The sequence below is a fragment of the Brassica oleracea genome, chromosome C1, assembly GCF_000695525.1.
Source record: "Brassica oleracea var. oleracea cultivar TO1000 chromosome C1, BOL, whole genome shotgun sequence".
Lineage (NCBI taxonomy): Eukaryota > Viridiplantae > Streptophyta > Magnoliopsida > Brassicales > Brassicaceae > Brassica > Brassica oleracea.
The window spans coordinates 13,604,643-13,632,237 of NC_027748.1; the positions used below are offsets into that span (position 1 = coordinate 13,604,643).

Consider the following 27,595-nt stretch of genomic DNA (forward strand, 5'->3'; position numbering starts at 1 on the left):
CTTCATGACTAAGACTAGTCTTTTTACAACTGTTGGGAGTTCTTGACAGTAGATTCAAGAATTTTTATATTGACATTATGTTCTTACACGATTTGATGGTTGCAATGAAAGTCGGAAACAGTAAAAATAAGCATAATGGTCGAATTAGTCAAATGACAAAAAGCCTTTTGTTACGACTTCAAAGGACGTCCAACAATAGTCTGTCACGCGAGAGAGAAACAAACAAAAGAAACCAAGAGTCTTGTGTAGAGATATAGAGAGAGCGAGAGAAAAACTGAGACAAAGAGCTAATACACATCCACTTCCATAATCCATTCACCATTTCCACACGATGGTTCATTCACCAGACAGCTTTCTGCAACTTCAGCTCCATCACGACATACAGATCATGCTTCACTGCATTTCGGAATAACAAACAGAGGGAAAAATAAGTAAGCACTAAGCTCGCAACAGAACATTTATAACATTTTCAATTGCTTTAAACCTCAAACAAGTACCTGCTGGTAGCCACCAGGCTGCTGGTGGTAGTTTCCATAGCCGGCACCAGGGTAGCCACCATAGTAGGCGCTAGGGTCCTGAGGAGGAGGTGCATATCCGTAACCTTCATATCCCTGAGGAGGAGGATACCCATAGTATCCCTGGTCAGGTTGAGTGACATGAGTCTGTTTGTTGTTAGGACTGCGACCCCATGAAAGACGAATGCTTTGTCCGCCAAGTTGTGTTCCATTCAACTGGTTCAGTGCTTGCTCTGCACATGCCCTGATGCACACATACAAGAGAAAAAGATATGTCAAACACAATTCTCAAAAATAAAAATGAAGTTCATCTACACGGTCACACTACCTATTAGCATACTGAACAAATCCACAACGTTTTCCTGCTGGAATTTTCACATGAACAAGTTCGCCAAACTGACCAAAAACTGACTTCAAACCATCTTCTGTCACACTTTCATCTAAAGCTCCAACAAAAATCTGGTAAAGCAAAAAGGAATGCGCTTATATTCACTCAATATGCCCTCTACATAGAACAGACCTAAGGAAACCAAAAACAAAGCACGTACCGTTGTGTTAGTTGGATCACTTTCTCCGGGATTTCCTTGAGTGCTCTGATATGCACCTGCAAGTAACAGACAAGAGACCTTAAACTTCTACATTCTAAAGCAAACAGACACTAAAACAAACAGGTGACGGAACAAGTTGCAAAATTATCCAAAAATATCAGCAGATAAAGAAAGTGGCATATTTTATACAACTTGGAGATTAAGGTACAGAGATTCTGAAGCTAGTAGATTACTTACTGAATCATTAACGGGTGTTCTAGGCGCAATGTGGATCTAACTTTGAGAAATTAGGGCACGTGACCAAAATTCTACGGGGATATCACATTATCACAAGTAACCTAAGTTCCTTGCATGGTCCGACACTCGTTACCAAAGTAATCAACTTGCTGAACCAAGATAACTAACTAACAACAAAGAAGTGTTGCTAGCATAAACTTAGAGGAGACCAGTAACTGAAAGAAGGAAATAAAAAAATTGTAACACTAACTACTGAAAGAAATTGAACTGAGAGGTATGAAGAAGATTACAAAAGGATTGCATACTGGAAAAGAAGCGAAATGTAATGAACTGTATAACATGAAAAAAATAAACTTAAGAGTAAAAGACTTATGCTTGAAAAGTAAGGAGCTGAAACAGATAAATTTGAGACTGTAAAAGCTAATTGTAATTAACTTCTTCTGAAAACATAACCAACTGACCTAAATGAGGCCACGCAATAAAGTGGTATCATTTTCAGCTGTAATCAGTTCCAGACAGAGCCTCTTGTTCTCCTGCTTTAAGACAACATGAGTTTTTTTCTCATAAGCTTTAGGATGTTTTGCGATATTAAATTCGTAAGTGCTGAATGGTATGAACCGGAAGGAAAAGGACGGTATTAAATATAATTTTAAGGCCTTAACTAATCAGAAAGATAAAGGTAAATGAATACCCCAAGGAATATACAATCAACTAACATAGACAGTTAAAAGACAAAAGCGAGTCATATCACCACTCTCAACATACTCATAACTCATCAGATATCTGGTTCAGCTTAATAGTAAAACATACCTGGTTGTTGCATCGTAAGAGGCTTCTTGTTAGCAGCTGGACCAGTACGCATAGGCCTGGATGAGCAGTATTGACCATTCATCTCAGTTATGGCACGAATCTGCTCACTCTCATCCCCAAACTTGACAAATCCGTACCCCTTGGACCGTCCAGTGGTCCTATCAGTCACAACTTTAGCGCCCTTGACAGAGGAATACACAGCCTTAAACGTCTCAGTAAGCATATAGTCGGTAACATCAGGTGCCAGATCTCCAACAAAAACTGTGTGCTCAGGCCCGTCAGCCTGGCGTCTCTCTCCAGCTCCAAGCTGAGCCCAGTTCAGCCTGAAGGTCTGCTCACACCCCGGCATTTGAGCACCATTGTAGGTCTGCAAAATCCTCTCGGCTGCAGCGTGGCTCACAAACTCAATAAACCCATAACCTTCAGAGTATCCGCTCTGTTTATTGCGAATGACTTTAGCTTGTTGAACCTGCAACCACCAAAGCAAAAAAAAAAAAAAACATAGAGTCTTCACCAACAGTCATAAGGTTAAAACTTATAAAGAACGAAACTTTTTTCAAATGAGTAAAAATTGATGCTTTAGATTAATGAAATTGACTATTACCTCACCAGTGAGTGTAGAGAAGATGTTCCTGAGGTAGCTCTCGTCCATCCATGGCTGGAGGTCTCCGATCCACAAGGACCGGATCTCTCCACCTGATCCTGGATTCTGAGATCCACCGCCATACTGCTGCTGTTGACCAAGAGACGGCGACGACTGAGGATTCCATCCTGCCGGAGGCTGACCCTGTTGCTGCTGCTGCATCATCATCCACTGCTGGTGGTGGTAAGCTTGCTGGTCCCGCCCTGATCCTGCTGCAGCAGCACCGTTAGCGGCTGGAGGTGGCTGCTGCATCATGACGTTCACCTAAAACAATGGAGGATGCCGCTCGGACAAAAGGGCAAAAGGACAGAGAGAGAGATAATGTCGTCTGTGTTTGCATTTTGTAGGAAAAGAAAAAATATCTTTAATGATTTTGGACCTCACATGGCCCAATATAAAAGCACGATGATTTCGGTTCGCAATAACCGAAGATTTGACCGGTCTGGATCCGGTTTTTGGGATTTTTTTTTGGTCGGCGGTTTTTGGGATTTAAAACCCTACTTTCAGCTGTAACACGTCGCCGGAATCTTTTCTCGTTCTAAACCCTAAACCCCTCTCACCTTTCAGACATGGTGGAATCAAAATCAGACATTGAAGAAGAACAAGGTACGTTAAGAGGTAGAGCTCTGCTTTAGCAAATTCTGTTTGATTTTGCGACCAAAAACAAAAAAAAGTTTCGAGCTTTGTTTTGCTTAACAAAAAAAGTTTTAGTCTTTGAATAGCTGTGTTCAAAAAAAAAAAAAAAGGTCTTTGAGTAGCTTTGATTCTCTTGACTAGTTGTGAGTAGTTTACTTTCTAATTGAATCACCTGTTTGCCATTTCAGGAATGGTGGTGAACGGAGGAGGGAACAGTAATCTAGAGGTGGTGATGGCTTTTGGACCGTCCCACGAAGCTAAACTTAGGGAACTGTTGCATAAGCTTTGCTCAGAAGAGATTAAGCTATGCTCTGATGCCTCAAAAGAGTTTGTCAAGTTACTAAAAGGAGAAACCGGCGGCGATTTGTTGCGTCTATATTTCCAAAAGTCACCTGAGTTCGCTGAGCTTCTAGAGGCATGGAGGATTCGACATGGAAAGCAAGGACTACACTATATATTCTCTCTTATCCAGACGGTGTTGAGCCATCCAGAGGGGAAAGGTAGATCAACTGATATCGGAACAGCTCTTGACCGGTTCTGTTTGTTACTTATTCAAGATAAAATGGATGAGATTTGCAAAGGATTAAATAGCAAAGAGAGTAAACAGCAGAACGCTGCGCTTGGACTGTTGACTTCTATGGTTAGACGTGGTTCACGTTTGGCGTCAGAGATAGCTGGGAAGTTCGATTTTAAGGGTTTTGCGAAACTGGCGGAGTATAAAACGAGAGGAGGGGGTGGCAACGCGACGAGGAGGGCTTGTGTTGTTTTTGCAGTATCATTCCTCGAAGTTGGGAAGCCGAGGTTGTTAAGCGATGTTTTACAGAAGAAGGAAATGTATTCGAAAGTCCTACGAGGCCTTGGGAAAGACGATGATGACGACGACACTGTGGCGTATGCCCTGTCTACGTTGAGTAACAAGATCCTTGTTGAAGAATCAATGGTTCTTCCTAGTCTAAGGAGTGTTCTTTTTGGAATTGCTACACTAGAGCAGCTAGCCAGCATTTCAGCAAGAGAGGATGATGGTGGGATTGTGAATGAGTTGGCCCATGATGTGCTTGTTAAAGTTTGTACAGACCCGTGTAATGGATTGATGCCAGATGAAACGAGAAAGTTGACTGGCAATTTAGAAAGACTGCTAATGTTCATGAAGAAACTGAGAGCAACAGAGATTGTTTATCACAGGGATTTGCTTCTAGCAATTGTTAAGGGTAGACCGTCTTTAGCTTCAGCTTTCTTTGAAGAGTTTCCATACAATGTGGAAAATTTTGCATCACCTTCCTGGTTAGTCTTCTTTAGAGTACCATAGTGTATCTATATCTTTATTTTTGAGTGCTGTTTTTTTCTTTCTTTTTGCATACTAATTGAAGTTATTGCAGGGTTTCTTCTATTTCATTGGCAGCAGATTTGGTATCTTCAGTAAGAAATTCATTTTCTTTTGAGTTTCTCAATCCAGATCAACGTTCTACACCTTCAGGTGGTTCAGAAGTTCAGACTATCATGAAAGAAGTTCAGACTATCATGAAATGTATATGCCCCCGACCATTTAGCCGGTTGTTGATCACCAGAGGGATGCTTTGCCGTAAATTTTTTGTGAAACATGGGACCTTGAGATTCCTCTCGGAGACGCTTTTGCTCTGGGATTCGTTTGTTACGGCTTCTTGTAGCTGCTCTGAGCAAATTCAGGCTTCTCTTGAGCGAGATGTCATGGGTGAGGTGAAAAGCTTTTTTCCAGATTCTCAGGTGTTATTGACTGAGCTGAAGTCTCAGAGCGATGCTAGTGGAATTCAAAAGGCGTCTTTGAAGAGAAAAGCAGAGTTGAAGAGTGGAGTAGTAGGTAGAGAAAAACGCATTAAGAGATCTGAGAAGGATGTTTTGGACGAAGTGGCTGGTGATATCGTCATTGGTGGGGTAGGTTTGGCAGAGAATCCTGTGGATGCTCAGATGTTAGATGGAAATGAATATCTTCAGAATGTTTCAGAAATTTGGGCTTCAGAGCGTTGTTCCAAGCCTGTTGATTCAGTCGAAGAAGCAGAGATGTACTTGCGCATAAAGATTATGGATGTTCTTAGAATTTATGTGGTATGTTGACTTTTCACATTTTGTACAATATTTTGTTAAGATGCATATGCATTAATAATAGGCTAGTAGCTTTGACATTCCTCATCTGTATTTGATGAACTCAGGTTTTAAGCTACATGTTTTTCATTTTTGCAGCGTACTGTGCCTAATGTGCTTGAAGGATCGTTTGATGTCTTCATGAAATTTCTGCCTAATCAACGTTCTTCATGGCTGCCAGCTGAATTGCAGAGAGCTGTCTTGTCTTTTCTAAATGAGTACATCAGCTGGACGCCAAGGTCCCAAAGCGAGAGCATTCCTACAAGAATGCCACCACTTATGTACATGCAGTTGGAAGTATTCGTGAATTTGTTTCTTTTCTCATCAGACGACGAGGTGAAGGATCTAGCGTACAATTTAGCAGTGGTAGCTATGAGCAGCACTGGTTCTTTTGACAAAAATCTAAGTGAAATTGGTGCATGGTTTCGGTTTCTACAAGGTTTTGGAAAGACTAAAGGACCTCTTAAGGTTCAGGAGGCTGTACAGAGCACGTCAGCAGTTGTCATCTCCTTTTTATATGATGCAGTTAGGACAGTTGGAAAGAATATGTTCAAGTACTTGGATATTATCAAAAGTAGCCTGTCCCATTTAAAAGGTATAGTGTCTTCAAAATCAATATGTTCAGGTGATAAACCTAGAGGAATTTATTGATTGGTCCATCTTCTATGTTTTGGTTGCAGGTGTATCAATTGGTTTCAGCCCCCTAATTGTCTGTGTTCTGCAAAAGTGTGTGAAGCTACTAACTGTATCTAAAAGCCTTACTTTCCCGGAGAAGTCAGCAATATCTCTGTACGTTTGCACCACGCTGAAATATCTTTTGCAAACTCAGGTAACTATACATCTGCAGATATATTGTATATATACTTTACCATGCAATCGCTTAAGATACCAATACCTTTTCTGTGTATTGATTATTGTAGGTAGATTCCAGACCACTCTCATGTTTGGTGGAGTCAGTTTTGTCTGAGGTGGTTGATGAATCTAAGGATTCTCTATGTGAATGGTGGCCATTGAGAGCGTTGCTGGTTTTCTCAAAATCTTTGTCAGACAAAAAACCTTTCGTCTTGCATTCCAGAAGGACAATAGTTCGATCTGCCGATGCTTCTTTTGCAGATACTCTTGATGAGATCAAAGGGATGGTGAGACGTAGTTCTCCGGATGAAATTGCTGGAATCGTTCAGTCGTTCTCTTCTGCATTGATATGTGCAAGACCTGAATCTATTCTGGAGAATTTTGATTCTGTGATGGCTATTTCTTGGACTCTCTACGGAACATCATTCTCAATCTTACAGGCGATGGCCTTTCTAGAGGAAGACTTCCTCGGAGACCTTTCAAAGCTATCGCCTGACTTACTTGTGCGAGGTTCAGAACTTACTGGGTCAAGAAATCTTCTTGAAGGAACAGTATATAGTGAGGGTGGTTTTGATGACGACTCATTCATAACTGAAGAAATCAAAAGTAAGATGGACGTTTGCGATACTGAATCTCCTGCCTTCCCTACCTTTTTAGAGCAGCTTCCGTTTCCTGAATTGCTTACCGCAATTAAGAACATGGATATATCTTGGTTACCAAGAGTATCAAAGCTACTGCTGCTAAAAGTTTCGCATCCCAAAAGTGATAGCTTTGAATCTATCAAGTTAATACTCTTCCATCTCTACCATATACGATCCTCTTACAAGGTTCAACCATCTCCGGTACTCTGTCAACTCTCTGAGATCTGCTTACGTCTCATCAAGCACTTGTTCTCTCAAATATCAGAGCTGGAACCTTCTTCAGATAAAGTGCTTGCTCCTTCTGCAAAGTGGAAGCATCAAGTGGCCCAGACTGTTCTTTGCCACCCAGTTGTGATGGCACTGTTGGAGAGTCCCTTGGATTGTGGCACATTACCTCAAGTGCAGAATGTTGAGATGTTTTCAGAAACGTCACTGGCAACGGGGAGGATGGTTCTTAGTGAAATAGATCAGCACATCCGTGATCTATTGGCTTCTACTTGTGAGCATTTTTTGTTTGATGAGAGACACATTGTGCAGAAAGGGGAACTCAGGGAGAATAAGTCGATTGTGGCTTTTAAAAACTTGGTGGAAACACTTCTCTTGGAATTCAGAAGCAAGTTGGAGCTTTGTGTTGGTACTCAAAGTTACGCGCCGCTTCTACAACCATCACAAGTAATTCATGCTTTGTTGAGGTTTATATCACCTTTTAAACTCTTTAATCTTGCTCGCTCCATGCTGATTGATGTGGAAGAATTGGCAAGCCCAAATTTGAGTAAGATTGTCAGTTTGGGATTGGATATTGCTGGCGGGGCTTTCGAAATGCTTACATTGTATTCACAGCAGCCGGCTGCTAAGAGAAAGACATATGATTTGCTATGGGATTTAGAAGAAAATAATTATGACAGTAACCTCCTTGAGGAAGTCTATAGCCTAGCATGCAGGTTTTCTACCTGTTTTGGTTTGGTTTCGGCAGACACGTGTTTGCTTAAAGTTGGGGGTGGCATTTTCAGGGGGAAACATAATCAGCATAGTAGTGCTCACCTGTTGACCTTGATAATCTCACAGATTGTTGGTAGAACCCCTGAAGACTTGATTATCCATTGCATTAACCAGGCAAGCATGACCAGAGCCAAGATATTGTTTTATCTTGTGGAGTCCAGTCCCTTGCATCGGTCAGTCTTTGGACACTTTTTCTATACTATGCTACGTAAGCAACAGGGTGACGCTGCGCTTACTGATGATCAGCTTATCATGCTTCTGCCTGCTGTGCTATCCTATCTGTCACCGGTTTTTGCTAAACCCGAGAAACCGTGTAGTAGATGTTTGGATATAACTTCATTTTATTCAAATATACTAAGAAATGGTTTTCTACAATGGCCGAAGTTTTCTTCTGGGTGCATCTTTGAAGAGAAATATGAAGAGATTCTTCTGTCGGCGAATGAGGATATCGACACTATGTTCAAGGCGAGTCTTCTTGGGAAGGCAGTACGTATGTTTCAGGAGCACTTGGCCTGGACTGAAAGTCCAACTAAAACAGAAGATCTCTTAAAGGTATTCCAGTCCATGTTTCCTCACACTAGTGCTGGCAAAGAGATGTTGGATTGCGAAATTAAGGAAGTGGACGTTCAGTCTGTTGACTGTATGTTCAATGTTGCCATCCGTGAAGTTGCCAAAGTCGAACTCTCAAGGATCTGCTTGTTTCCTGCGGATAGCAATTTCAAACGTCAAGCAGCTAGTTGTGTGAAGGAGAACTCCTCAGAAATGGGATCCAACAAAGATAATTTATTCACGGCGTTATTGGATTACTTAGTTGATAGGTGGCAATGTGTTGTCAAGAGATTTGATGGTTCTTTTAAAGGGAAGTCCGAGGAGAAACAAGACAAATGTGGGTTGCTGTGCAAAAGTCTTGAAAACTTCATTCTGAGAAATATTCTAAAGTTTTTGGAAGACATGTGCGAGGAGCTTGTTCACTTGGATTCCCTTCCTTTCCTGGAGGGACTGATGAAGTCAGTTCTTCTGTACAGATTTGAGGACTCGATGACATTGAAGATACTGAGGGAAATTTTCTGCATATTGTCTAGAGGAAAGTACTCATATGCGTCATATATACAACTCCTAATATCTCACTCTCAGTTTACACCGACTATCAGTTCTCTATCATCCTCACACACTGGTGATTTATTTAGGCCTATCTCCAGCATTCTAAAACATCTTATCATCCCAAGTCCAAGTTCTGTCGGAGTTGGAAGTTGTCGTCTCCAAGCACCTGACTATGTGAAGCAGTTGGAGATTGTCAAAATTCTCAGAGTGCTGCTCTCCAAATGTGGAAAAGATTCAGGAATCATTCTGAAAGAACTGCATTTTCTTCTTCTGTGTTCTTATGGTGCAACACTAAGAGAAATGGACATAGAGCTCTACAGGCTGATACGTGATATCGAATTAATTGACGAAGAGCACACGCTAGATGTTTCTGAAACAGGTTATTTGTGGGGCAAAGCTGCCTTGAAAATGAGAGAGGGACTACGTCTCTCTCAGGATGCATCTGACGGTGGTGAAGATGATTTAGTGGAAGATCTCCGACAGAGACTTTTCAAAGAGAATCTTTGTGTTGATCCCAAAATATGTGCTCTAACTGTTTTGTATTTTTCTTATCAACGGAGCGCAGAGGTATCTGATAACTCTTACCTATCTGACGATCCAATAAGCGAGGTACTGTCTTTTATTTTAATTCAGTTAAAAGTTCTTGCCATTGCATTTTCAAACAAGTCTCTTTTCCGTGTGTAGGACATTGAACGATATGATCCGGCTTTCATCCTGCGATTCTCACTACACTCATTGACCGTGGGATATATTGAACCTTTGGAATTCGCTAGTTTAGGCTTGCTTGCAGTTGCATTTGTGAGCATGTCTTCAGCAGATCTTGGGATGAGAAAATTGGCCTATGACACTCTTATGATGTTTCTGGATGTTCTTGAGGTAATAGTTATTTTATGTTTAACTTATATGTATGCATTGCCTGTTTTGACTGTCTACTGATGTTCTCCTTAGAACCTCTAGGTATTAACACTTCTTTAGTACATTGTATTTTTAGTAATTTAAAACTGTACACAGTATGAGAAATGATATTAAAAAGGGAAATATTTGGGCCTACAGAGAATTTGTAATTGCAACTGCTAAAAGTCATTTTTGGTTTGCTGGGGTTATGGGTCCTAGGCCTACCAATCCTTTTCGCTCCTGTCTTCAGTTAATTGGTTTTACAAAGGAACATTGCTCAGATTTGTTCTTTGATTATTCCAAAGTTAGATTGCTTCTTTTTAACTAAAACTTTTTGATGTAGAGTGGTACGAGGAATAAGCAAGTAAAGTGGATTAAGCTTCTTCTGCTGTGTCTGAAAAATGGAGTTGAGGAACCATGGCAAAGAATCCCAACTGTTTCTGCTGTTTTTGCCGCTGAGGCATCTCTGATATTGTTGAATTCTTCTCACGAACATTATGTTCCCATAAAAAAACTGTTGAAGAGCTCACCTTCACTGAATCTTAGGGTACTTATTCTCTGAAAACTATGAAACATCATCTTTATTTTTCACACTTTGCCAGCACTGAAACTGTTTTTGGTTTTTCTCTTTGTAGGGAATACCTTTGTTTCATGAATTTTTGTGGAGCAGTGCATTTAACTTTAAATCACAGAGGCTTTGGGAACTTCGCCTAGTGTGCGTAGGCTTGAAATCAGATGAAGATGCTATACTCTACATTAGAAACTCCATCCTTGAGGATATGATGAGTTTTTTCTCAACTCCTCTTGCTGATGATGAAACTAAAGGACTAATCCTTCAGGTGATACTTTCTTTTCTAAATGTCACTTCGTGTTAATTTTGCATTATACAGCTTCAAACTTAATATAAGGCTAACTCTGAAAACATATTTCTGTGGTATCTTTTTCAACTTTGAGCAATCCAATGCGACAAAATCTTAAATTCTTTCACTTTTCAGGTTTTGAGGAAGTCAGTCAAATTCCATAAGACGGCCAGACATCTAGTTCAAAATTGTGGTCTGTTTTCATGGTGTTCATCACTTATCTCAATGTTTACTACAAAGCCCATTAGAGACGAAGATTTTCGCCGCTTGGTGGTTGTCTTGGAGGTATGTACAGTATCAGTCCATTAATGCTATTAGTCATGGTCAAGCGTGCACATTGTTTTATTGAATCAACCATATGATTATTGTCTATATTGCATCAAGACTCAAGAGTCCTTATGTAGAATAGTGTATTCGTTAATTGAATTTCTTTGTGATATTGCTTTATCAGGTTATAACTGATGTTCTTGCCTCCCGAAGCGGTACAGAGTGGTTGCAAGAGGAAGAGATAAAAGGGCCCTATGAAGAATGTGTTCAGAAAACCATAATAGAGTCCGACCACAAAAAAAAACGAATTGCATTTCCCCTCGAAGGGCTAATGGAAGTCTCATCGCGATTATGCGGACTTTTAGGTGATGGATTGGTTTCAGTACAAGAAAATAGTACTTTGGTTGATTTAATTCTGCAGATACTGTCTGCTACTCTAAAGATATCACAGAACCTACGAAAAATGTACCAGCCACATTTCACCATCACTATCGGTGGGATATTACAACTCTTTGAGGCTGTTGCTAACTGCGATTCTCCTGAAGTCGAAGCTAGTGCAGAGCGTGGGCTTGATACTATATTAATGAGCACCCCACCATTTGAACTTATATGCATGGTATTTTTCTCCCTCTCTTATTTTCTGACTTATTGAGCATCCCTTCAATTTGCTTTGAACAGTTTAAAAAGTTTTTGTATTATTTGATATATTTGTTCAGGACGCAGACAAGCTGAGAAGGTTTCTTTTGTGGGGAACCTCGACAGCCTTGAAGAGTGATCTTAAAAAGGGATCTAAGCCAAGTGAATCTCATCAAGATACTAAAACACTCACTGAAGAACCACAAGAGGAGACTATGGTAGCAAAGTTTCTACGTTGGCTGTTGGCTTCTGTGATTCTTGGGAAGCTTTATTCTAAAGCTAATGATTCGGAGCCGGCAGTCTTAAGTAAAACAACGCCAGAATCTTTGTTGACGTTGTTAGAATACTTTAAGACAATGAATCTCGAAGGTAGCGAGATGAAGTCAGAGCACATAATAGGGGAAGTAATCGTATACCTCCAACAGCTTTCGTCTACAAGCTACAGTGTTCTCCCCTCTGTTGTTTGTGCACTTTCTTCCTTGCTTCTTCGTAATGGCCTCGAAATTGCAGGTATGCTACTTTTCACCAACTTATATAACTCTTGTGCTGGGAATTGAACTTTGGGATGGAGTAGGTTTGGGTTTTGATATTGGAATGAAGCTTGCTGCATGAATTTCGGTTGGTTAGAGATATCTGCTGAAACTATAGTCTTTGATGTGTTCGTTCTTAGGTGTTAAGCTACATCTGTGTATGTCCGTCCCAATATGCTCACGTGTTTCTGCCTATCAACATGTCTGAAACTTGAAATTTTGCTATTCTTCTGCATAGGTTCAGAGTCTGATGGCGATTACAAGCTCATCAAATCTCTGTGTTCCAGAATAAGCAGTCCTCCTGAGGCTACACCAGACTGGAGATGGTAAACGATTCATCGATTGTTCAGTCACTTTGTACAACTTTGTTCATCATTCCAAAGCTTGACCTGATTTTTTATCCGCAGGTCATATCATCAAGCACGGAAGGATCTTTCATCCGAACCGGCCAGAGATCTGCAAAAGATCGATGAACGCCATGCATGCCAACACCTTCTGCTGATATTCTCTGATATGCTAAGAGTAAAGCCAGGGGAGTCTCAAAAGGTGTTGCTTCATAAAAGTTTTGACATGTCTAGTTTATTTGATTGGGAAAGAGGTTTAGCTGAGACCTAGTCGTTTTGTTTCATCATCCAAATCAATCTGTTTTGCTTTATCAGTTATCAGTGACATAAGTTATTGATTGACACATTGAACCATAGTCAAGTTTTGTTGTATCAATGATAAATGTTACCAAGTGATTTCCATATAAAGTTAAGAGTAAAGCAAATAAAAGCTCTCAGCTAATGAGCCCACGGAAGATAACGTCTGAACTATTTTATACACAAAATGTATACATAATCTTATTTACTTTGAATCCAAGTGATTTCTAATGTATCTGAAGAGACCTTCACGTGTGATTCGTGGATCATTCATTACACGAAAGTCATACCTAACAAACAGACAACACAGTTCATAAGTTGGTTCTAGCAGTTCTTTGGTCTGTGGTACTTTGGAGGTAGAGACGGGCAGTGTTCGTTCATATGCGGGTATGGCTCCATAGTGTTGTAACCGGGAAGCTCCATTCTGTATTTCCCAAGTATTTGACAGTACGGAAGCTTTACATCGTCGTTGTCATTGCACCATTTGGGCAAACGGCTTGCATTGTTCTCGAAAAACTTGAGCATGTAAGCATCTTTGATCTGCAAAAAAATTGATTCCTCTGTTCAGTGTGTGTGTAGTATCTTCTAGATTATGCATATGTTAGTTCCCTTACCGTGAATTCAGTGACTTGGATGGAACTAGAGATTGGATCAAACAAGCCACCTTCTTTGTACATTTCGAGGATGAAGGCGATACAAGAAGTTGATTTCCCATCGCTATATACCCAATCATCTTGTTCAGGAACTGCTAGCAACTCGTCAAAAGAGGATCCACGCTTTTCGACTTCCACGAGTACATCAGGAAGATCAAGACCCTGCCATTTCACAACATCTCAGAGAAAGAACTAAACAAAACGAATAACATGACAACAGAGAAGAATTTTGAACAAAACGCTAATACCTCTGTCCCGAGACGCTTGTTAAGAGCTTCATTCCACATATTAGCAGCATAATCAGGCTGGATTTTGCTCCAAACCGTCATGACAGAAGCCACCTGAAAACATATAAAAGAAAAGAAAAGAAAAGAAGATACAGAGCAAGGATTCATTAACCTCAACAAAGATGTTGTTTAAAGAGAGAACAAGAAAGAGACGAATTAAAATTTATATTTTCATCAACGCAAAGGTTCTTTAAGAAATGAAAACGTACGAGATGAGCATCCAGAGGAGGTGGGTAGTTCCCGCTGATGGTATCGATCCAGCTAAAAATCAAGTTGTGATAGCCATACGGTTTACCATCCATGCTGCGAGCATATTCCCATGCAGCTGTAACATTAAACCTGGCTCGATAATCAGGATGCAACGGTAGCAATGCAATATGGGGATTTGCGTCATCCTTGGTTTGTTCGAACTCCCACCACTCTTCCCATGGCAATACCGCTATTACATCTTCTCCCTATGACCCATAACAACATATAATATTAGTTTCGTCTCAAATCATGCGACCTCTAAGCATTTGAAGTGTTACCTTTTCATTTTCATTACCGGATTCACCAACCCAGAGTTTCCCATCAGAATCCCTCAAACAGACAGCAGTGTGACCAGCATAAGCTCCGCTTACCCACTTCTCAAGAGTCTCAAACCCACCCCACCGCCCACGGATCTTTGAGATGGCTAGCATGTCCCCAGACTGGATTTCATCCGTAGTGATATTAGTAACCCAAGGCTGAGGACGAGCATAGAAATTAGCACCCATATGCTTCTCAAGAAACGCTATATTAGAATTCTCTCCCCAACCGGTGTTGGTAAAGAGAGGGAAGACATCCCACAATGCTCGGAGAGTTCCCACCATCCCTGCTTCCATGAGGAATATCGAAACTCCTTTCTGCTTAACCTGATCAAATAGTGTGAGAAACCATTAGACATATGAATACTAAAACTGAAGAAATACAAAAAAAAAATAGCAGCTTGAGCTTACATAGTCATACTCAGCTTTTCCTTCCCACTCATTGAACTCCATGGTGTGCTCCCTTGAAATGAAGTACCAATCCCATGTCACACGGTATGGTGTCACAAAGACATAAATATCCATGCAAGTCCAACTATGTGCCTTGTCAACCTTCATAAAAACACGCAACAGCTTGAATCAATCATAAGATACATCAATCAAAAACAGTTTTCACATGATCATATACAAATATAGAAACAAAGCAAATGAAGTAAAATCAATCAACAAGTCTCTATTAAGAACCTCAAAACTATAAACCCACATAACTTTAGCATAATCCCTCAAAATCAAACCTTTAAAATTTATTCAAAAAAAAAAAATCAAACCTTTAAACATACAAAAAAAAAAGGATTCATCATTTCGTCACATCATTATACACAAATATAGAAACAAAGCAAATAAAATTAATCAACAAGTCTCTATTAAGAACCTTAAAACTGTAAACCCACATACAAAAATTCAACATATTCCCTCAAAAATCAAACCTTTGAAACATACAAAAAAAAAAGTTCATCATTTCGTCACCTTAATGTGAAGTGTACCGCCGCCGAACTCGGAACCGGACTTGTTATTGAGCTCCAACCAAGCCTTGTTCTCGTAAAAGCAAGCGCCTTTCCACTCAACGGCGTCGTTTTTGATAGAGGCGGCGCCTATGTAAGTGGGGAGGAGGTCGACGGCGGAGTTGAGAGAGTTGAGAAGCGGCCAGGAGAGTTGTCTCGGCAAGAGCGGGAGAAGGTCCCGAGGGTGAAATGGTAATTTGACGGATGAAACGGTGAGAAGCATCAGCACGGTAACGGCGAAGATGATGGCCGGAGAAGACGAAGAAACCGCCATGGGTCAATCAAAGTGTCTCACTTTCCGTGTCGAACTCGCAACTGTTAATGACTTGGTTTAACGTATTTATTCGAGAGTATATTCCTCGAATACATGTAATCAAAACTTAATATTAAATTTATACTTAATACATTTTTTTCGGGGGTGTAATAGCTATTTTGAAAATGTTAGGTATCATTTGGTGAATGTAGAAACCAAGAAGCCAAATTCTGAAACTTTTCTACAAGTTTCGCAACTGGTCATCACTAGTGATCACTATAGCCCCACGCATCTCTTACGTAAACCACAACATAACCACAGCCTAATCCCCTCCTCTTTATCATTGGCTTAAAGTTTGAAAAAACAACTAGAAGACACATCATCTCTTTCAATGGCTGTTTCATTTCAAACCAAGTACCCTCTAAGACCCATCACCAACGTCCCAAGAACCCACCGTCCTTCATTTCTCCATGTTCGTGTCACGTGCTCTGCTACTACCACAACCACCACAAAGACTCAGCCTAACCGTGAAAAGAAGCTTGTGGTTGAGAAACGTTTAGTGAGTCCTCCTCTTTCCAACGACCCAACTCTGCAGTCTACATGGAATCACCGCTTATGGGTAGCAGCTGGTTGCACCACCTTGTTAGCTTCTTTAGCTAAGTCTATCACTGGAGGGGTTGGTTCTCATCTCTGGCTCGAACCAGCTTTAGCCGGTTATGCAGGGTACGTCTTGGCTGATCTTGGCTCTGGTGTGTACCACTGGGCCATTGATAACTACGGTGATGAGTCAACGCCACTAGTAGGATCTCAAATCGAAGCGTTTCAGGGTCACCACAAGTGGCCTTGGACAATCACCAAAAGGCAATTTGCCAACAATCTACACGCTCTGGCACGAGTCATAACCTTCACGGTGCTTCCACTAGACCTTGCGTTTAACGACCCTGTGGTTCATGGCTTTGTGAGCACATTTGCATTTTGCATAATGTTTAGCCAGCAGTTCCATGCTTGGGCTCACGGAACTAAGAGCAAGCTTCCACCTCTCGTCGTGGCGTTGCAGGACATGGGAGTGCTTGTTTCAAGGAAACAGCACGGGGAACATCACCGAGCACCGTATAACAACAATTACTGCATTGTGAGTGGGGTTTGGAACAAGGTTTTAGATGAAAGCAAGGCCTTTGAAATACTGGAGATGGTGTTGTTCTTCAAGCTCGGGGTGAGACCGAGGTCATGGAGTGAACCAAACTCTGAGTGGACAGAAGAAACTGACCTCTCCAGTAGCCAAGCGTAACCAATAGTTACAAGGTGGCCCTACAGGTGTTTGAAAACACAATTATTTATACATGTACAAGAAAATTGATGGAATAAACAAATAAGATTATTTTTACGTAATTTATATGCAATACAGAGTGAGTTTATTGAGTACAAAGCATGAAAAAAAAGAGAGCATGTAATAGTTTTTAAGTATCAGAACCAACAAATGAGTAAACAGAAGAGACACAAGGGAACCAGTACTGACATTTTCCGTCTTTAATGCCATTGTCGATCATTGCAAGGCCCTCCTGTAAATAAATTAATAGTAAAATTACAAAGTTTCAGGACCCACACTGGTTCATTGGTTGGTTGCATTGTGCTAACCATATTGGAGAAAATGCATACCTCTAACAAAGTTTCGCGAGCATCTATGACCCGACCTGATGTCCACGAGAGCCGTCTTCGTACTTGTTCCACGGTCACAAAGCCTTGAACCCTGTGGGGAAAGCAACATGAATCCTCTAGTTAATTCAGTGAAAGGATAATGCAAAAGATGAATGTTATGATTATAACCTGAGCCAGCTCCAAGATTTGGTTATGGTCTTTGTTGAGCTCAGTGGGGACAAGTTTTTTCTTTGTTGAGTTCAAATTTACTTTTTCTGTTGAAAATCTGAAAAGAAAAAACACAAGTCAGATAGTACCTTTAGCTTGCTAATAGCTCGGAGACAATCATCTTCGGTGACAGCTTCACGGTCTTTTTTCCTTCTCTGACGAAGATGGCTGGATAGCTCTTGCAAGCTGATCGAACCTCCATTGAGTGACCTTGTAAGCATGCAAACTTCAATAATCTAAACGCCTGTTTGATCAATTTACACTACTGTTCAGATACATGTAGCAATTCCAAGTAAGAAAAAAGAATATATATATATATATATATATATATATATACCAGTGTTTACTCCCTTATCCAAACATAGACTTAAGAAGCCAGAGCAAACAATATAAGCGTATCTTCTATGGCACTAGAAGAGAACATGTGAGAGAAGAGGCATAACATACCAAGTTCATAGTAGAAGTCACCAATTCCAAGGAGCTCAGCCCAGAAGCCCTTGTTGGAAGCAAGTGGATCCACACCAACTTTAGCACACATTTCATGGAACCGAGCTCTAAAGGCTGGATTTTTACGAATGTCATTCTGCAACCAAAAAAGTTTCTTTTTTTTTTTTGTGAAATTAACCATACTAATCGAGATCCGACATATCATGTAATAAAAAGACAATCAAGAGACGATGATGTAGCAACAAATCCATAGACTTCAACAAAAAAATTGGACCTTGTGTTTACGAACGTGGCGAGCTGTTCTTTCATCATATCAGTTCGTAGCTTTGCCACATTCTCTCCTAGTAACCGGTATTGGTCCTGATTGATTTTTTTCATGGAGATCATAAGAATTATACCGAAAAACAATCAACAAGAGGTACGGTTAGAATATCAAATCTGGTTTAGAAGTAAAACCCGCGCAGCCGCGGCCCCTCCGATTCCTGGTCGTCGCCGCATCTCTCACTGTTTTTTGATCTTCGCAATTCTCCGATTGGAAATAATAATAGTTCCGACTTAAGAGAATCGGAGAAGACGACATAACTACTGTTCATTGATTATTCAAACGTTGATTGTTTGCGGTTTTTTAAAATAGTTTTTGGTTTTTGTTTTTGAAAAACTACTTTATTTGCCGATCAAGATTTTGTCAAAAATAATTTTCTAAAATTGAGGGAAACTAATTTTTCAAATAATTACGTAAAAACCAAAATCTGTCATTTCTTAGCTTTTGACCAACGTTGATGTTTCTATTTTTTATTTTATTTATTTTAAATGATATTTCCTTTAATATTTGTCTCATGTTTGTCTTCTTTCCACTCTCATGATATGTTCCCATTTCACTAACATCATATCATCAAATAAAATTCTTAACTTTGTTAATATTAAATAAATGGTTATACTTACAATTAGACCAATTATTTTCATCCCAACATATGATCGAATATTTGTGTGTGTTGGGATGAAAATAATTGGTCTAATTGTAAGTATAACCATTTATTTAATATTTACAAATATTCGATCATATGTTTTCATACTAGATTATACTATTAATTTACATTAATAGTAAAACTATGCAATAAAGAAATAAATGAAAAATAAAATATCATAATGACAAATGGTTGACGATCATATTCATATAATTTTAAACATTATGTTCCACATTTTCTTAATATCAAAATTTTACAATTTTTCTTTGTAAAATTTTATTCATATTTATAATGTTTCAAATTTCCGGATAATTTATCGTTAATATAGATAAATTAAATTAACTTTTTGGAAGTAAACCTATTTCATCTGATGATGAATACTATAAATTTATGTGTGTGTTTATGATAACATTTTATATTTTGACTAATTTTAGAAAATTCAAAAAAGTTTTGTTAAATTTATAAAACGAATTAACGGGCTTTTGTTTTCATTAAATTTAAAATAATGATAATTACGAATAAGCCTTTAATAAATATCATTTTGTATATAAGGGAAAAATTATGGTATTTATATATTAAAGATTAGAAATTTTTTAAATATAAAAATATAATTTAAATTGTTATTTTAGATTTATTTTATTATTATTATTGATTTTTAATTGTTTATTTTTTTCAAAAAAATAAATAACCAGAATTTAAAATCTAAAATCTACAATAACCATTCAAGTTTTTTCAAAAAACTAAAATTTACAGAAAATCAAAAATTAAAATCAAAAACCAAAATCTAAAAATCAAAAACTAAAATTTAAAAACCAAAAACCAACCAAACAATCATCACCTTAGTTTCTTAAGTTGCCAACAATCAGAGTGGCACAGCGGAAGCGTGGTGGGGCCATAACCCACAGGTCCCAATATCAAAACCTGGGAGAGTAGGGAGAGTAGGGGTAGCTATGAACCTTTATTTCCAGCTCAACAGCCGTACCGAGAGATCATGTTTCTTCGCCGGCGATGGGATGGTCTTCACGACCAATCCCGGCATCGGTGATTGCGCCTTCGTATACCCCTCCTCCTCCACCACCACTGCATTTTTTCCGATGATTGGTTCGATGATTCTCCTTTTCTTTTTCTGTCTTATGTAATCACAATGCTTCGAAAAAATGTAATCGCAATGTAATCGCCGTTAAATTAAAAATAAATAAATAAATAAATATTTGGACGGCCTGATAAGAACGACAAGGCTAAATTGGTATTTTATCATGGGAAATACTCTAGGATAGCACTAAAAAGTTTATGTCACAAATATAGACTCTAAAAATCAAAATAACCAAAATGTTTCATGAAAGAGGTAAATATACACTTATACCCTTAGGGTTAACTAATCCAAACCTTAAGGTTTAGAGTTAAGGGGTGGAGATTTGGGATTGCAATTTAAAATTTTATAAAATAGAAAATAAGTATTAAAAATTTGAAAATAAAAATTTTAAAAATAGTTTCAAAAAGTATTTTCGAATTACAAAAAGAAAATTTGAAAAAAAAATTTATAAAAAAGTTCAAATTTGAAAACATATAATCTAAAACTATTTTTTATTTTTTTATTTTTTTATTTTTTTTTATTTTTTTTATTTTTTTTTATTTTTTTAATTTTTTTAATTTTTTTTAATTTTTTTTAATTTTTTCATATATTTTTATTATTTTTTTAATTTTTTTTTATTTTTTTAATTTTTTTATATATATAGGGTATTAGTGTCATTTTACCTATTAAATGAAACATTTTGGTCATTTTTCTCCTTGTAAATGCATAATGAAGGTGGGGTGATCCATAAAAACGCAACATATATTTCTTTTTTTCTATCGTCATGGGAGCACATCATATCTTTCTTCTTTCCTTTGGCCACGATAACACTCAAAGACGAATGCGGAGATGAGCCGGAAACGTGAATCTCATCCCGATTGTTGTTCAAAACATGTGAGATAATAACTATAAGTAAAGAAAATCGAAAAAATAAATGTTTGAGTAACAATCAAAGGATCACCCCACCTTCATTGTGCATTTACGCAAGCTCCATGTCCAAGAGAAGAAGAAGAAACAAGGTCATTTCGGAATGAATTTTTAGAAATCTATATAATTGCGTTTGTTAAGTAAGCAAATATATTTGTTGGCCGAGATGGTTATATAGCATGCACATAGTGTTTAAGGTTCAAGTTTCAAACCCCGAGTTCAACAATTTTTTTTCATTAAAAAATTAGCGCCAAAACGACGTAGTATTGAAAAATGTTAAAATTATACACAGTCAAATACACATATATACGGCCGAGGGTTATATTGCGGTTTGACTGACACTTGGAGGGTTGACCCGTAGGTTTTTGAGTTTGCGGATTAATTCGCACAACAAAACCACATTGAGGGTTTTTTTTCGCAGAAAACCCTTCATTTAACCTAATTCGTTTTATAAAATGACAAAATGGGCCTTAATTCTGTTCGAACCAAGGTCCAGCATTAGTATACCCATGACATTTACCACCAGGCTACATGTCAACGACGATCCATAATCAAAGTGTCTTATGATCCAACTGGAAATTTAGTGTACCAAATGATCCATAATCAAAGTAAGGTGTGTCTAGCCATATTCCCATGTCAATTAGAAAATTCGAGTTTTGTATAAATACGTTCATCTCCTCCTACAAAATATCACAAAACCAAAATCATATATAAAAATCAAGTAAATAAGTAATTTAGTTTTCATAGTTTCTTTTATTTTAATGACCATTGTTTCTCGGATTTTCAATGCTAAGCTGGTACGTAGTATCACTTGTGAAACGGCGAAAGCCACAGTAGAACTTTGTTTGCAGGGGACCAGGATACCAGGTCAGGAGCCAACGGAAACTTGTTGTAATGCTATTTATAGCATAAACCGCCAAGCAACGACGAAACAAGCTCGACAAGATCTTTGCAAGTGTTTTAAAGATGTTATAAGTTCATCTCCATATTCAAAACTTATCAACTTGCCTGAACTCTGTCATATTTCTATGGCTGTGCCTTTTACCCCATCAGTTGATTGTAATGGGTACGATTGATTTTTATACTTTTCAAATTAATAATTATTAATACTAATTTTATGTGAAACCAAAAAAAAGATTGTTACATACCGTTTGAAACCTTCTACCAATATTTCAAATTCGTGTTTCCTTACTTTTAAATAAATAAAAGTGAAATGTTTTTTTTTCTTTAGTTAGTTTCTAATTTAATTTTTGAATTTTTAATATATTTTAAGCATTACAGTCTGAAGCATAAAAGAAGAAAAATATGCAAGGGGCAAGAAGATTATTAAACATTATTATTAATGTAATACTATATTTTCATAAATAATAAGATACAATTCTATCTCTATCCATCATTTGTGAGCATATTTTCTTTTATCAAGAGACATGATGCACAAAAATATTTTTTTGGTAAAACAAATTTCATTAACAAACAATAGAAGCAGAGAAAACAGAGGACCAAAGCGAAGAAAAGAACGCAGGCAGAGTGGTAACCGAATAACACCCAGACAGAGACGATACAATTTCAAAGAACCGCGAGAAATCTGAGAAGACAAAGAATGAACAACCAAAAAGAAGACCACACTTAAAACCCAAAACCACCTGCTACAAAGAAGAAACAGAGACCGGAAGACTCCATATTAAATACGACTTAATTAAGTCGTCCGATAAGTCGTCCAGCTGGGAAGACTTTCCAGACGCCTTATTATAAGTCGTCTAATAAGTCGTCCAGATGGAAGACTTTCCAGACGACTTAATTAAGTCGTCCGATAAGTCGTCCAGCTGGGAAGACTTTCCAGACGCCTTATTATAAGTCGTCTAATAAGTCGTCCAGATGGAAGACTTTCCAGACGACTTAATTAAGTCGTCCGATAAGTCGTCCAGCTGGGAAGACTTTCCAGACGCCTTATTATAAGTCGTCTAATAAGTCGTCCAGATGGAAGACTTTCCAGACGACTTAATTAAGTCGTCCGATAAGTCGTCCAGCTGGGAAGACTTTCCAGACGCCTTATTATAAGTCGTCTAATAAGTCGTCCAGATGGAAGACTTTCCAGACGACTTAATTAAGTCGTCCGATAAGTCGTCCAGCTGGGAAGACTTTCCAGACGCCTTATTATAAGTCGTCTAATAAGTCGTCCAGATGGAAGACTTTCCAGACGACTTAATTAAGTCGTCCGATAAGTCGTCCAGCTGGGAAGACTTTCCAGACGCCTTATTATAAGTCGTCTAATAAGTCGTCCAGATGGAAGACTTTCCAGACGACTTAATTAAGTCGTCCGATAAGTCGTCCAGCTGGGAAGACTTTCCAGACGCCTTATTATAAGTCGTCTAATAAGTCGTCCAGATGGAAGACTTTCCAGACGACTTAATTAAGTCGTCCGATAAGTCGTCCAGCTGGGAAGACTTTCCAGACGCCTTATTATAAGTCGTCTAATAAGTCGTCCAGATGGAAGACTTTCCAGACGACTTAATTAAGTCGTCCGATAAGTCGTCCAGCTGGGAAGACTTTCCAGACGCCTTATTATAAGTCGTCTAATAAGTCGTCCAGATGGAAGACTTTCCAGACGACTTAATTAAGTCGTCCGATAAGTCGTCCAGCTGGGAAGACTTTCCAGACGCCTTATTATAAGTCGTCTAATAAGTCGTCCAGATGGAAGACTTTCCAGACGACTTAATTAAGTCGTCCGATAAGTCGTCCAGCTGGGAAGACTTTCCAGACGCCTTATTATAAGTCGTCTAATAAGTCGTCCAGATGGAAGACTTTCCAGACGACTTAATTAAGTCGTCCGATAAGTCGTCCAGCTGGGAAGACTTTCCAGACGCCTTATTATAAGTCGTCTAATAAGTCGTCCAGATGGAAGACTTTCCAGACGACTTAATTAAGTCGTCCGATAAGTCGTCCAGCTGGGAAGACTTTCCAGACGCCTTATTATAAGTCGTCTAATAAGTCGTCCAGATGGAAGACTTTCCAGACGACTTAATTAAGTCGTCCGATAAGTCGTCCAGCTGGGAAGACTTTCCAGACGCCTTATTATAAGTCGTCTAATAAGTCGTCCAGATGGAAGACTTTCCAGACGACTTAATTAAGTCGTCCGATAAGTCGTCCAGCTGGGAAGACTTTCCAGACGCCTTATTATAAGTCGTCTAATAAGTCGTCCAGATGGAAGACTTTCCAGACGACTTAATTAAGTCGTCCGATAAGTCGTCCAGCTGGGAAGACTTTCCAGACGCCTTATTATAAGTCGTCTAATAAGTCGTCCAGATGGAAGACTTTCCAGACGACTTAATTAAGTCGTCCGATAAGTCGTCCAGCTGGGAAGACTTTCCAGACGCCTTATTATAAGTCGTCTAATAAGTCGTCCAGATGGAAGACTTTCCAGACGACTTAATTAAGTCGTCCGATAAGTCGTCCAGCTGGGAAGACTTTCCAGACGCCTTATTATAAGTCGTCTAATAAGTCGTCCAGATGGAAGACTTTCCAGACGACTTAATTAAGTCGTCCGATAAGTCGTCCAGCTGGGAAGACTTTCCAGACGCCTTATTATAAGTCGTCTAATAAGTCGTCCAGATGGAAGACTTTCCAGACGACTTAATTAAGTCGTCCGATAAGTCGTCCAGCTGGGAAGACTTTCCAGACGCCTTATTATAAGTCGTCTAATAAGTCGTCCAGATGGAAGACTTTCCAGACGACTTAATTAAGTCGTCCGATAAGTCGTCCAGCTGGGAAGACTTTCCAGACGCCTTATTATAAGTCGTCTAATAAGTCGTCCAGATGGAAGACTTTCCAGACGACTTAATTAAGTCGTCCGATAAGTCGTCCAGCTGGGAAGACTTTCCAGACGCCTTATTATAAGTCGTCTAATAAGTCGTCCAGATGGAAGACTTTCCAGACGACTTAATTAAGTCGTCCGATAAGTCGTCCAGCTGGGAAGACTTTCCAGACGCCTTATTATAAGTCGTCTAATAAGTCGTCCAGATGGAAGACTTTCCAGACGACTTAATTAAGTCGTCCGATAAGTCGTCCAGCTGGGAAGACTTTCCAGACGCCTTATTATAAGTCGTCTAATAAGTCGTCCAGATGGAAGACTTTCCAGACGACTTAATTAAGTCGTCCGATAAGTCGTCCAGCTGGGAAGACTTTCCAGACGCCTTATTATAAGTCGTCTAATAAGTCGTCCAGATGGAAGACTTTCCAGACGACTTAATTAAGTCGTCCGATAAGTCGTCCAGCTGGGAAGACTTTCCAGACGCCTTATTATAAGTCGTCTAATAAGTCGTCCAGATGGAAGACTTTCCAGACGACTTAATTAAGTCGTCCGATAAGTCGTCCAGCTGGGAAGACTTTCCAGACGCCTTATTATAAGTCGTCTAATAAGTCGTCCAGATGGAAGACTTTCCAGACGACTTAATTAAGTCGTCCGATAAGTCGTCCAGCTGGGAAGACTTTCCAGACGCCTTATTATAAGTCGTCTAATAAGTCGTCCAGATGGAAGACTTTCCAGACGACTTAATTAAGTCGTCCGATAAGTCGTCCAGCTGGGAAGACTTTCCAGACGCCTTATTATAAGTCGTCTAATAAGTCGTCCAGATGGAAGACTTTCCAGACGACTTAATTAAGTCGTCCGATAAGTCGTCCAGCTGGGAAGACTTTCCAGACGCCTTATTATAAGTCGTCTAATAAGTCGTCCAGATGGAAGACTTTCCAGACGACTTAATTAAGTCGTCCGATAAGTCGTCCAGCTGGGAAGACTTTCCAGACGCCTTATTATAAGTCGTCTAATAAGTCGTCCAGATGGAAGACTTTCCAGACGACTTAATTAAGTCGTCCGATAAGTCGTCCAGCTGGGAAGACTTTCCAGACGCCTTATTATAAGTCGTCTAATAAGTCGTCCAGATGGAAGACTTTCCAGACGACTTAATTAAGTCGTCCGATAAGTCGTCCAGCTGGGAAGACTTTCCAGACGCCTTATTATAAGTCGTCTAATAAGTCGTCCAGATGGAAGACTTTCCAGACGACTTAATTAAGTCGTCCGATAAGTCGTCCAGCTGGGAAGACTTTCCAGACGCCTTATTATAAGTCGTCTAATAAGTCGTCCAGATGGAAGACTTTCCAGACGACTTAATTAAGTCGTCCGATAAGTCGTCCAGCTGGGAAGACTTTCCAGACGCCTTATTATAAGTCGTCTAATAAGTCGTCCAGATGGAAGACTTTCCAGACGACTTAATTAAGTCGTCCGATAAGTCGTCCAGCTGGGAAGACTTTCCAGACGCCTTATTATAAGTCGTCTAATAAGTCGTCCAGATGGAAGACTTTCCAGACGACTTAATTAAGTCGTCCGATAAGTCGTCCAGCTGGGAAGACTTTCCAGACGCCTTATTATAAGTCGTCTAATAAGTCGTCCAGATGGAAGACTTTCCAGACGACTTAATTAAGTCGTCCGATAAGTCGTCCAGCTGGGAAGACTTTCCAGACGCCTTATTATAAGTCGTCTAATAAGTCGTCCAGATGGAAGACTTTCCAGACGACTTAATTAAGTCGTCCGATAAGTCGTCCAGCTGGGAAGACTTTCCAGACGCCTTATTATAAGTCGTCTAATAAGTCGTCCAGATGGAAGACTTTCCAGACGACTTAATTAAGTCGTCCGATAAGTCGTCCAGCTGGGAAGACTTTCCAGACGCCTTATTATAAGTCGTCTAATAAGTCGTCCAGATGGAAGACTTTCCAGACGACTTAATTAAGTCGTCCGATAAGTCGTCCAGCTGGGAAGACTTTCCAGACGCCTTATTATAAGTCGTCTAATAAGTCGTCCAGATGGAAGACTTTCCAGACGACTTAATTAAGTCGTCCGATAAGTCGTCCAGCTGGGAAGACTTTCCAGACGCCTTATTATAAGTCGTCTAATAAGTCGTCCAGATGGAAGACTTTCCAGACGACTTAATTAAGTCGTCCGATAAGTCGTCCAGCTGGGAAGACTTTCCAGACGCCTTATTATAAGTCGTCTAATAAGTCGTCCAGATGGAAGACTTTCCAGACGACTTAATTAAGTCGTCCGATAAGTCGTCCAGCTGGGAAGACTTTCCAGACGCCTTATTATAAGTCGTCTAATAAGTCGTCCAGATGGAAGACTTTCCAGACGACTTAATTAAGTCGTCCGATAAGTCGTCCAGCTGGGAAGACTTTCCAGACGCCTTATTATAAGTCGTCTAATAAGTCGTCCAGATGGAAGACTTTCCAGACGACTTATAATAAGTCGTCTGCGCAGTCTTTTGGATTGAAGTAAATACCTGACTCAAGATAGCAGCTTTCATTGATCTGCGGCCTCTGCTGCCCTCGTAAGCCAGTATCGGTGGAGACGGACTGTCTGCTCTGGGACCACCAATACTAGCACCCAATTCCGGCATAGCTGTGTACGTCTAGACCTGAAGAACTTGTATAAACCCATCCACGGTGTAACAGCCAGCAATTTCTTTGTTCCACAAAGAGTCCATCAGCACCTTAAACGCGACTCTCCCCCATGGATAATTCTCAAACCGTTCTAAATCCATCACTAGCCTTGCCAGAGTAGATCGTGTAGCGGTTGAAAACTTTCTCCCT

The 27,595-nt window shown here is 39.5% G+C and overlaps 4 protein-coding genes across 4 annotated transcripts; 2 read left to right on the forward strand and 2 right to left on the reverse strand.

Moving 5' to 3' along the window:
• Positions 1-111: 111 nt before the first annotated feature.
• LOC106315296 (polyadenylate-binding protein RBP45C-like) lies at positions 112-3,119 on the reverse strand. The gene is made up of 6 exons (XM_013753036.1): positions 2,715-3,119; positions 2,111-2,579; positions 1,064-1,119; positions 844-974; positions 498-759; positions 112-396 (listed from the first exon to the last, which is right to left on the reverse strand). The coding sequence occupies exons 1-6, from the start codon at positions 3,006-3,008 to the stop codon at positions 394-396; spliced, it is 1,215 nt and encodes a 404-aa protein (XP_013608490.1). The 5' UTR covers positions 3,009-3,119; the 3' UTR covers positions 112-393.
• A 152-nt stretch (positions 3,120-3,271) lies between these two features.
• On the forward strand, positions 3,272-13,043 carry LOC106308062. Its single transcript, XM_013745184.1, has 14 exons — positions 3,272-3,359; positions 3,578-4,670; positions 4,766-5,468; positions 5,604-6,099; positions 6,185-6,333; positions 6,425-9,706; positions 9,782-9,973; positions 10,335-10,538; positions 10,627-10,830; positions 10,987-11,136; positions 11,303-11,734; positions 11,835-12,264; positions 12,523-12,610; positions 12,692-13,043. Exons 1-14 carry the CDS (start codon positions 3,323-3,325, stop codon positions 12,897-12,899), a joined length of 7,668 nt encoding a protein of 2,555 aa, XP_013600638.1. The 5' UTR covers positions 3,272-3,322; the 3' UTR covers positions 12,900-13,043.
• Positions 13,044-13,078: 35 nt separating this feature from the next.
• Positions 13,079-15,801, reverse strand: LOC106308072. Its single transcript, XM_013745195.1, has 7 exons — positions 15,398-15,801; positions 14,843-14,983; positions 14,393-14,758; positions 14,075-14,320; positions 13,827-13,919; positions 13,540-13,740; positions 13,079-13,465 (listed from the first exon to the last, which is right to left on the reverse strand). Exons 1-7 carry the CDS (start codon positions 15,704-15,706, stop codon positions 13,250-13,252), a joined length of 1,572 nt encoding a protein of 523 aa, XP_013600649.1. The 5' UTR covers positions 15,707-15,801; the 3' UTR covers positions 13,079-13,249.
• Positions 15,802-15,974: 173 nt separating this feature from the next.
• Positions 15,975-17,074, forward strand: LOC106308091 (fatty acid desaturase 4, chloroplastic-like). Its single transcript, XM_013745218.1, has one exon. The coding sequence runs from the start codon at positions 16,077-16,079 to the stop codon at positions 16,971-16,973; it is 897 nt and encodes a 298-aa protein (XP_013600672.1). The 5' UTR covers positions 15,975-16,076; the 3' UTR covers positions 16,974-17,074.
• Positions 17,075-27,595: the final 10,521 nt, after the last annotated feature.